Here is a 12,192-nt window from a genome sequence, read left to right on the forward strand (position 1 = left end):
TTTGGCATTTGTGTTTCCCTTTACTTCTTTACAGGCACTTGTGTTCCATCCGAATGTCCTCGTGGTCTTGGAGTCAAACGACACAGGTACTACCGGGTCAGAACTCCTCCTGGCCACCATGACAGCCTCTTGAAATGGCATTGATTTAATTGTCTAACTTTAGGCCTTTTCACTTACAATTTACTTACATGATGATAAATGTGCAGGAAAACATTACGTGTACTTCCAGAAAGCAAGGTGGATTAGTCTTTTGCAACAAAAACAACAAAGTGTCTTGTGGCACCTTAAAGGTGGCATAAGCTTTTGTGGAATATAGTACACTGCAAATAAGTATTTCATCTGTATGTTTTTGGACCTCATTTACAGCCACCCTCATGTATACAACCCCCACCCCAAGAAAACCACGTGTATGCATTGTTCTATTCAGGGGTCCTTGTAACTGTTATTTAACAAACAATGCCAGACATGTTAAATACAATTGCTCAAGTTAAGAGTCTAACCCTGATAACTGAAATTTTCCTGCTGTGAACAGCATGAAATGCTAATACCTTTAGGTTGTGGATAAGCCTTGGTCCCTGCTATGTCTTTGTGAAATGAATTTCTTTCAGTGTCAATTTATTAATTAATTACAAGTGCTTGTATACCACTTTTTAATCTACAATACAGTATTCAAAATTTAATTATTTAAAAGAACTGTTTTTCTCCCCCAACTCTCTTTTTAGGTCCATGTGGTGGAATCCTGAAGTGCCTTCTGTGACTTTAATGCTGCGTCGAAGTCTGTCTTTGAAATCACAGAGCATTATTGACAACAAAAACCTGTGGAATCTGAACCAAAGCAGGTCACAGATTATTCCCTACCGAGAATACAAATGGAAACCACTCAAAATTGACTACATGGTTCTGAAGTCTGAAAATGAACATCATGCCAAAGTCAGGGGAACTCCAAACATGATTGGACAAAAATATTCATTACTAAAGAGCAGAGAGACTAATCCAAAGGCAAAGTTTGTGCACAAGGAACATCTTGTGCCCTCCTATGAAGCCATAAACTTTTAATAACTCACAAAGAGTTAACTTGTTAGAAGGAAAGCTGGCACTCTCCTGTTGCAGGCCTATTACAAATGTTTGGCACAAAGTCTACTGCATTTTGATGATGAGAGAATTTGGAGTATTGGCAAAGAGGATGGGAGATTTCAGTTGTCTTATTTTTATAGGTCTGTAGCTGAGATTAACAAATATGAAAGGGCAAAGCTTTTCCCCGTTGAGACCTTTGGTTAGTACAATGCATTTCAGGGAGAACACATAATTTCCACCCCTATATTTTATTCATAAGGTGAATATGTAGGAAGTACTTGCAAGGAAGTATTGGCAGGTGGGACGTGCTTAACATGGCTATTTTTAACTATTCCCGACCAAGTCAGGGTTGAAAATCAGCTGAGGGGAAAGATCCAGTGGGCATAGGATGACTCAGTGAGCGTGAGGGGTTAAACCGCCTTTCTCTAATGCTAATTCTCTATAAATTCCACTTCCACCATCATACACGCATTCCCAAACCCTCCACCATTACTTCCCAATTTCACATTTACTGAGGTTGCATGTCATTCCACCATTTTTTCTTTTTGTAACCCCCCCAACAAAAAGTTTCCTATCAAATGTGTACATGAATTATTATTTTAATGATGAAGGGTGAATATCTGAAAACTGTTACGTTGAATTAATAATAGATGATTGTGTAGCAGTGGGCACAATAATAACAGAAACAATTCTGTTGCTGTAATATTGGAACCACACAAGGAAAAAATGCAATTCTCAGGTACAAGTTTTGTTGCATTTTTACTTCTAAAGTGGTACTGTTACTCTTTGTGAGTGAAAAGTATGTCCTGTTGAACATTAAACGGCATAGTAAAGGTACTGAAGGTGCAGCTCTAATTTTTTTTAAGTTTCCCATTGCCATAAAATAATGGTTAGTGTTCTAAAACACAGCCAAACAGAACATATTTATGTAGAAATCTATTGAATGATATTTCATTTTGCATAATGTATCTAAAAACTATTTCTGTGAAGAATCCATCTAAACTATATCCTGGACTCGGTGTAGATTTTGATGACCTGTTATAAACAAGTCAGTTGTGTTACCATAAAGCTATAATTTATTCTCACAATGAAGATTTTGGATTATAATCCAGGAAGGAACGAAGAAATCTCACATTAAATATGTGTCTGAACTGCAAATGAAACTGGCAAATCTACATGCATTTTCCTCTTCCTCTCTTTAGTAGCATCTGCTACAATTTATTTCTGTCAAGTAACTCTTTCACCACCTATTTGTCCCCAAATACACAAAAAATCTAGGAAAAGTACAATTTCACATATTTTTTAATCAGTTATTCTGGCAGGAAAGTGTATTTGAACTAAAATGCACCTTGTATGCAGCTATAATTTTACCTTGTTCACTGCCACCTCCTGTCTCTCTTCCCTATATGTAAGTGCCTTGGAAATTTCCTTCAGTGTCCCAATAATGGGAGGGACGTGTGTTGGTTTCAAAACTTTTTGAATACTTCACCTTTCCACTCCATTTTCCTTGTTGCTATTGCTGTTGCTGTTCTGAGAATGAAAGGGAACTAGTTGTTTTCTGTAAAAGGACAGGCATGTGCACCAGCAACATTTAATAAAAATTAGACAAGGCTTGTGTAATAAGAATATTAAGTTATTTTATATATATAATAAATGTTCATAAGTGTGCCAAGCAAACAAGGCCACATGTGTGAAGCAGCACAGGAAAACAGCCCTGAAACCATTTCTGACTCCCAAACTGACAAACTGTTTCTCTGCAAGGAAGGAGGGGGTGAGAAACCTTCCCATTGTCTCAGGAATTAAAATGATTACGATTTCAAAGGAATGGCCAGGCTACCCAGGAAAGGCGACCAGATAAGACATTATCATATAAACTGGCAGGCAGGAGAAAAACAATGCTCTCAGATTTCTGCTGTAGACTGCCCTTTTCTATGATGTAGCTGATGCATTTGGGAGGTGATCCTGGGATACACCCCTTCTGTGATGTATGTATGATGTTTCTGGAGGTGGTCTTGAACTCCAGCGTGGGAAATTTAAATTTCTATATAAGGGGAGGTGCTCCTTTGTTCTAGGTCTTTCCCCTACTCTCCTGTGTGTGGGGCAAACACCCTGTTGCAACAGCCTTAATAAAGATCAAGCTTACTAGCTGCTTTGCTTCTCAATCTTCTCTGGTTGGCCTCTGCTATATTCTCCTACCAATGGAGGACTCTACAAGGGCTCTTCTGTACCCCATAAGGGAAAAAGGGCCAGATTTTGTTTACAACAGATGGCGGCCCCTTGACGGACTTTATGGTTACCCGGATTCTGGGGGCGAGGAAGGATTGGTGGTCCAGCGTGTACCAGGCCATTTTGCCAGGAGGAACCACCAGTCCTGCAGCGATCCCAGGGTCTGGAAATAACTGGAGTTCTAGCGGGGCTTAACCAGAGGAAGCAAAGTTTTATCAGGCCGGCCTTAACCAGTCAAGAGATCCCGGGATTGCCAGGAACAGAGCATGCTGAAGTGAGTATAAGTAGGAAAACTGGTAGTGGGTTGGGTTCCTAAACCACAGCAACCAAAATCTCTCTAATTCTTTCTTCCTTCCTTTCCTTCAAAATGGGAAAGGGAGAGATGATGAAGGGAAAATTACAGTGGGGATGGGCTGAAAGGATATTACATTTTGAGACTGCACAAGAGTCTAGTTGCTGAGCAACAATGCATAAGCTCGTCTCTAACACAACCTGGAAGTTTTGAAACGCTAGAAGCATTACAGTGGTATCTCAGGTTACATACGCTTCAGGTTACATACTCCGCTAACCCAGAAATAACGCTTCAGGTTAAGAACTTTGCTTCAGGATAAGAGCAGAAATCGTGCTCTGGCGGTGCAGCGGCAGCGGGAGGTCCCATTAGCTAAAGTGGGGTCCAGGGTAAAAGGCGGATCTAGACGGATCCTCATGAATTCATATGATTTTTTCATTCAAATGAAAAAAAACCACCATGATACTGTAGACCACATCTCAGTCTATATGTAGCATCAAAAAAATCATGCATCCACTGTTTTGTGGGGCCACAATGGTGCAAAAACATGTTTAAAAAACACGGATCCTCATGGATCCTCATGATTTCTGCATTGGGACACCCCAAACTCACCGTCAAATCACATATCATGTCCAGGGGCACAGCCTCCACCACAAAAATCTGGGATCCATGGCTTCCTCGCGACAATATGGCGCAAAAACTTGGTTTTGAAGCACGGATCCTCACGGATCCGCACCCTTTTTGCATTGGGCCACCCCAAACTCACCGTCAAATCACACATAATGTCCAGGGGCACAGGCTGCACCACAAAAAACACGGATCCACGGCATCCTGGCAACACCGTGGATCAAAAACGTGGTTCTGAAGCGTGGATCCTCACGGATCCTCACCCTTTTTGCACTGGGCCACACCAAATTCACCGGCAAATCACACATCATAGCAAGGGGCACAGCTTGCACCACAAAAAACACGGGTCCACCGCTTCCTGGCGACACCACGGCCCAAAAACGGGGTTCTGCACCACAAAAAACATAGATCCGAGGCATGGATCCACATGAATTCATATGATTTTTATATTGAAACAAAACAAAACCACCATGATACTCTAGACCAAATATTAATCTATAGGCAGCACCAAAAAAATCACGTTTCCACTATTCCGTGAGGCCGCAATGGCGCAAAAACATGGTTCTGAAGCGCGGATCCTCACGGATCCTCACCCTTTTTGCACTGCGCCACATCAAACTCACCGGCAAATCACACATCATAGCCAGGGGCACAGCCTGCACCACAAAAAACACGGGTCCACCGCTTCCTGGCGACACCACGGCCCAAAAACGGGGTTCTGCACCACAAAAAACATAGATCCGAGGCATGGATCCACATGAATTCATATGATTTTTATATTGAAACAAAACAAAACCACCATGATACTCTAGACCAAATATTAATCTATAGGCAGCACCAAAAAAATCACGTTTCCACTATTCCGTGAGGCCGCAATGGCGCAAAAACATGGTTCTGAAGCGCGGATCCTCACGGATCCTCACCCTTTTTGCACTGCGCCACATCAAACTCACCGGCAAGTCACACATCATAGCCAGGGGCACAGCCTGCACCACAAACATCATGGATCCACCGCTTCCTGGCGACACCACGGCCCAAAAACGGGGTTCTGAAGCACGGATCCTCACGGATCCGCACCCTTTTTGCACTGCGCCACATCAAACTCAGCGGCAAATCACACATCATAGCCAGGGGCACAGCGTGCACCACAAACATCATGGATCCACCGCTTCCTGGCGACACCACGGCCCAAAAACGGGGTTCTGAAGCGCGGATCCTCATGGATCCGCACCCTTTTTGCACTGCGCCACATCAAACTCACCGGCAAATCACACATCAAAGCCAGGGGCACAGCCTGCACCACAAAAAACACGGGTCCACCGCTTTCTGGCGACACCACGGCCCAAAAACAGGGTTCTGAAGCGCGGATCCTCACGAATCCTCACCCTTTTTGCACTGCGCCACATCAAACTCACCGGCAAATCACACATCATAGCCAGGGGCACAGCCTGCACCACAAAAAACACGGGTCCACCGCTTCCTGGCGACACCACGGCCCAAAAACGGGGTTCTGAAGCGCGGATCCTCACGAATCCTCACCCTTTTTGCACTGTGCGACATCAAACTCACCGGCAAATCACACATCAAAGCCAGGGACACAGCCTGCACCACAAAAAACACGGGTCCACCGCTTTCTGGCGACACCACGGCCCAAAAACGGGGTTCTGAAGCGCGGATCCTCACGAATCCTCACCCTTTTTGCACTGCACCACATCAAACTCACCGGCAAATCACACATCATAGTCAGGGGCACAGCCTGCACCACAAAAAACACGGGTCCACCGCTTCCTGGCGACACCACGGCCCAAAAACGGGGTTCTGAAGCGCGGATCCTCACGAATCCTCACCCTTTTTGCACTGCGCCACATCAAACTCACCGGCAAATCACACATCAAAGCCAGGGGCACAGCCTGCACCACAAAAGACACGGGTCCACCGCTTCCTGGCGACACCACGGCCCAAAAACAGGGTTCTGAAGCGCGGATCCTCACGAATCCTCACCCTTTTTGCACTGCGCCACATCAAACTCACCGGCAAATCACACATCAAAGCCAGGGGCACAGCCTGCACCACAAAAGACACGGGTCCACCGCTTCCTGGCGACACCACGGCCCAAAAACGGGGTTCTGAAGCGTGGATCCTCATGAATCCGCACCCTTTTTGCACTGCGCCACATCAAACTCACCGGCAAATCACACATCATAGCCAGGAGCACAGCCTGCACCACAAAAAACACGGATCCACCGCTTCCTGGCGACACCACGGCCCAAAAAACAGGTTCTGAAGCGCGGGTCCTCATGGATCCGCACCCTTTTTGTATTGGGCCACCCCTAACTCATTGTCACATCACATATCATATCCAGGGGCACAGCCTGCACCACAGAAAACACGGATCCACAACATCCTGGCGACACCGTGGACCAAAAATGTTGTTTTCAAGCGCGAATCCTCATGGTTTTTGCATTCTGGGACCCCAAATTCACCCTTAATTCAAATATCTTGTACATAACCACAGATCTGACCACAAAAAGCATGGATCTACTGCTTCGTGGTCCTGGCCAGATGCTGCCCCGGATATAATGGCCAATATTTAGGTCTGTGTGCTGGGATGCAGGAAATGGAGTCGGCTGAATCTCAATCCATTAAAGATGGGGGTCCAATGGCTTGGCCAGAATGATTTTGGTTCGGTTTGCCAGCTCCCAGCTCTTGATGATGCACAATAGTCACCTTTACCCGCCATCAGGAGTCTGGGTGTGATCCTGGATGCTTTTGTCTCTATGGAGGCACTGGTCACAAATGTAGCCAAACTGGCATTTTAAAATCTTTACAGGTTAGGCAATTGTTACTGTACCTGTCTCTTTCCAACCTAGCCATGGTGATCCATGAAGCAGTCACCTGCAGTCTAGACTACTTTAACTTGCTCTACGCCTGAGCTGGGGTGGGCGGAGTATAAATGTGATAGATAGATAGATAGATAGATAGATAGACAGATGATAGACAGACAGACAGATAGATAGATAGATACGCAGGGCTACTCTTGAGACTACTCTAGAAACTCCATTGGCAAATGGTAACGGGGGCAGGATCATGAAATCTGGAAGCCCCTAGCCATGAACTGGCACATGGGTGGTAGATACAGATTCAGTTGTTCTGACTCAAGGAACGAGGCAGTTGAGCAGCTCTGCAGCTGTATCCATGACTGAGCAGCCCTTTTAGGATCCACTCTGCTCACCCCGAAAAGGGGGAGGGGCTAGGAAAGGTGGCCTAAACATAGTCTGCTTCCCCTTTTCCCTGTCTGGATTACTGCACCCAGTGAGGTCACCACCCAGTGGTCGTAAAAGACAATCCAACTTTGGAACATGGAACATACGGACTTTGTCAGATAATACAGATAACGAGCGTCCTGAATACAGAACTGCCATCATTGCAAGAGAGCTGCAGCGTTTTAACATCAATATTGCAGCGCTTCAAGAGATTCGAAGAGCAGGCGAGAAACAGCTGAAGGAAGAAAAAGGAGGCTACACATTCTTCTGGAAAGGTCTATCTGAACAAGAACATTGAATACATGGGATAGGCTTCGTTATCAAAAACGACCTTGTGAAGCTCCTGTCAGAAGTCCCTACCGGTATTAATGAGCGACTCTCAACCCTTCAAATAAAGCTCACCAAAAACCAACAGGCTACTATTATAAGCGCTCATGCACCAACACTGGATGCTGATGAAGACATGAAATAAATTTTTTACTCTCAGCTGGATACCATCCTATCAGAGACACCTAAGGAAGATAAAATTATCCTCCTGGGTGATTTTAATGCAAGAGTTGGGCGAGATTTCGATCTGTGGCCTGGGACTATTGGGAAAGAAGGAGTTGGCAACAGCAACCAGAACGAAATTTTACTTTTGATGATATGTGCAGCGCACAACCTTGTTATTACCAACACACTGTTTCGACAGAAAAATAAATTTAAAACTTAATGGAGGCATGAAAGTCTTCTTCACCGTCGCTATCGCCACTTGGTAGGCTTGACGTTGAGCTCTAACCAGTGTCCGGTCCAATTCAGAATGAGTTTTCTGCCACCGGCGCTCTAGCTGTCTCAGCGACCGTTTCCTCACCCTCAGCTCTGGAGAACACCATGGGGCTGTCTGGGCTCCATGCAATCGGAGAGGGCGCCTCAGAACCAGACAGTCGATAGCCCTGGTTAACTCCGCATTCCAGCGAGCCACCAGGAAATCAGATGAAAAGCCCTCAACATGGGATAAAGCATCCCCTACCACTCTCTGGAAACCATTTGGACCCATTAAGTGACAGGGGCGGACCATCCAAATCGGTCCCACCTCCCTGCAGAGGGGAAGGGTTGCGGAGAAGTCCAGTTGCACCAGGAAGTGATCCGACCATGGCACTTCTTTTGTTTTGCTTTTACTTAATGTCAGATCACCAGCATCCATAGAGGTGAGCACCAGATCTAAGGCATGTCCGTGACTATGAGTTGGGCCAAACTTATTCAGGGACAGCTCCATGGAGGCCATGCTTTCCACGAAGTCCCGAGCAGCCCCTTGTAAGGTCGTGTCGGCATGGATGTTAAAATCCCCTAGGACCACCAAACTAGGTGTCTCCAGGAGAACATCCGCCACGACCTGACCTGAAGCAGCTCGGGCAGGGAATCCTTGGTGCAGCGGGGAGGTCGGTACACCAAAAGGAATCCTGTACTGCCCCTATTGCCCAACTTCCAGAACATGCACTCAGAGAACTGGGTATTTCAGGTAGGACACCTGATGCAAGCTAGTGACTTCCTAAAAATCACTGCAACACCCCCTCCCCACCCACATGACCTGGGTTGCTGTGCATAACAGAAACCTGGTGGACAACCAGATGCTAAGACAGGCCCATCTGCTTCATCCAACCAAATCTCTGTTACACATGCCAGGTGAAGTCCTCCATCCACAATCAAGTCAGGGATGGCAGTGGTCTTATGAATCATTGTCCTAGCATTGCACAGCAGCACCTTCAGGTCGTGTGGGTTTCCCTTGTTGAGCACAAATATAACATTGAATCACAATGGTACAAAATAACTCAGCAAGCTGACATTCATAGAATCATAGAATCAGAGTTGGAAGCAGAGGCGTAGCATCCAGGGGCGGCATTGCCGTGGAGGCACCCCCTGGGGGCGGGACATCATGACGCCATGACGTCATGACATCATGATGCATGCGTCAGGACCCGCCGAGCGAACGCTGGCTCCTGGGGCTTCCCTGTCTATGCTGCTTTAAAAATCCGGGCATGCGCAGTCCATCTCAGCCGGCGCTGCTGCTCCAGGGGCGACCCGCTAAGCGAGTGCTGGCTCCTGGAGCTCCCCCGTCCGTGCTGTAGCAGCACGGGTGGGGGAGCCCCACAAGCCGCCGATCTCGCAGGGCAGCCCCATAGCGGCAGTGACGGGTGGACCCCGGATGGGCCGCAGGGCAGAGTGGCTTCACTCTGCGGCTTTCTCTGGGCCACCGGCGGGGCGGGGCTGGCCCAAGTGTCACCCCTGCCCTCCCCTGGAATCTGGGGCAGACCGCCCCCCGCCGCCCGTCTCTACGCCCCTGGTTGGAAGAGACGACAAGGGCCATCCAGTCCAACCCCCTGCCAAGCAGGATACACCATCAAAGCATTCCTGACAGATGGCTGTCAAGCCTCTGCTTAAAGACCTCCAAAGAAGGAGACTCCACCACACTCCTTGGCAGCGAATTCCACTGTCGAACAGCTCTTACTGTCAGGAAGTTCTTCCTAATGTTTAGGTGGAATCTTCTTTCTTGCACTTTGAATCCATTGCCCCGTGTCTGCTTCTCTGGAGCAGCAGAAAACAGCCTTTCTCCCTCCTCTATGTGACATCCTTTTATATATTTGAACATGGCTATCACATCACCCCTTAACCTTCTCTTCTCTAGGCCAGCTCCCTAAGCCGTTCCTCATAAGGCATCGTTTCCAAGCCTTTGACCATTTTGGTTGCCCTCCTCTGAACACGTTCCAGCTTGTCAGTATCCTTCTTGAACTGTGGTGCCCAGAACTGGACACAGTACTCCAGGTGAGGTCTGACCAGAGCAGAATACAATGGTACTATTACTTCCCTTGATCTAGATGCTATACTCCTATTGCTGCAGCCCAGAATTGCATTGGCTTTTTTGGCTTCTGCATCACACAGTTGACTCATGTCAAGTTTATGGTCTACCAAGACTCCTAGATTCTTTTCACATGTACTGCTCTCAAGCCAGGTGTCACCCATCCTGTATTTGTACCTATCATTCCCCCCCCCCAAGTGTAGTACTTTACATTTTTCCCTGTTGAAATTCATCTTGTTTGCTTTGGCCCAGTTCTCTAATCTGTTAAGGTCATTTTGAAGTGTGATCCTGTCCTCTGGGGTATTAGCCACCCCTCCCAATTTGGTGTCATCTGCAAACTTGATCAGGATGCCCTCAAGCCCATCATCCAAGTCATTGATAAAGATGTTGAATAGACTGGGCCCAAGACAGAACCCTGTGGCACCCCACTAGTCACTTCTCTCCAGGATGAAGAGGAGCCATTCATGAGCACCCTTTGGGTTCGGTCAGCCAGCCAGTTACAAATCCACTGAATGGTAGCATTGTCTAGCCCACATTTTACCAGCTTCTTTACAAGAATATCATGGGGCACCTTGTCAAAGACCTTGCTGAAATCAAGATAGGCTACATCCTCAGTGTTCCCTTCATCTACCAGGCTTGTAATTCTGTCAAAAAATGAGATCAGGTGAGTCTGACATGACTTATTTTTCAGAAACCCATGCTGACTTTTAGTGTTCACAGCGTTCCTTTCTAGGTGCTCACAGACCATTTGCTTAATGATCTGCTCTAGAATCTTTCCTGGTATTGATGTCAGGCTGACTGGGCAGTCATTTTTTGGGTCCTCTCTTTCCCCCTTTCTGAAAATCGGGACAACATTTGCCCTCCTCCAGTCTGCTGGGACTTCGCCTGTTCTCCAGGAATTCTCAAAGATTACTGCCAGTGGTTCTGAAATCACCTCTGCCAGTTCTATTAATACTCTTGGATGTAGTTCATCTGGCCCTGGAGACTTGAATACATCTAAACTAGCCAAGTATTCCTGTACTACCTCCTTACTTATTCTGGGCTGTGTTTCCCCTGCTGAATCATCTGCTCCGTATTTTTCAGGTTGGGCATTGTTTTCTTTTTTTGCAAGCAAGCCGCGGAGCGGGGCCGCTCCACCCCGCGGCCTGCCTGGGACCCGCCCACCAGCGCCACTATGGCGCGGCACGCATGCGCTGTGCGTCGCACTCAGCAATGGGCCAGCGCCAAGAAAATCCTGAAGAAGAAGAAAAAGGAAAGGAAAGCAGCACAAGCGGCTGCTTCCCTTTCTTTTTTCGTTTTTTAGGAAGGGAGAAGAAAAGCGTGTGGCGGCCAAAGAGCAGACGGTGCTCCATAGCGCATGCGCCGTGACGTCGCCACAAACAACAACAAAATAGATACAAAAAAATACACAAACAAACTAAAACTACAATACAAAACATCTATCAAAAAATAAAAACAAAAAACAAACTTTCGTATTAAAAAAGCTCCACTTTCCTCACATCTTTACATGGACTTCCTCCTGTTTCCCCTTATTTGCGTCCCTTAAAAAATATTTCACGTAACTTCCCAATTTAAATTTATCACATATTCTATACATACTAGTAAATGCAAAACAATTTCCAGATCTATTTCTATACTCTATACTCTCCTAAAATTCGTATTGTTAATTCACATTATATATTTGACAGCCTATCCTTTTCCTTCAAACAAAAATCTAATTTTGAATCTTACAATACTTTTTTAGATACATTTTAAATTTTCCCCATTCCTTCTCCACCACGTCGTCTCTCTGGTTACGGATTCTCCCGGTCATTTCTACAGGCTCCATGTACTCCAACATCTTCATCTGCCATTGTTCAATAGTAGGCAATTCCTCCAAC

General features: G+C 46.3%; 1 protein-coding gene across 7 annotated transcripts in view; it reads left to right on the plus strand.

The window, feature by feature from the left end:
• Window positions 1-1,911, plus strand: part of AGBL2 (ATP/GTP binding protein like 2) — a 28,336-nt gene extending 26,425 nt beyond the window's left edge. For all 7 annotated transcript variants that reach the window (XM_033159623.1, XM_033159591.1, XM_033159612.1 and 4 more), the window contains 2 exons: window positions 35-86; window positions 723-1,911. In XM_033159623.1, the coding sequence (XP_033015514.1) occupies window positions 35-86; window positions 723-1,056 (386 nt within the window). In that variant the 3' untranslated portion in view covers window positions 1,057-1,911. The remainder of the gene's footprint in view (window positions 1-34; window positions 87-722) is intronic.
• The last annotated feature ends 10,281 nt before the right edge of the window (window positions 1,912-12,192 follow it).

Source organism: Lacerta agilis, chromosome 1, assembly GCF_009819535.1.
Source record: "Lacerta agilis isolate rLacAgi1 chromosome 1, rLacAgi1.pri, whole genome shotgun sequence".
NCBI classification, from domain to species: domain Eukaryota; kingdom Metazoa; phylum Chordata; class Lepidosauria; order Squamata; family Lacertidae; genus Lacerta; species Lacerta agilis.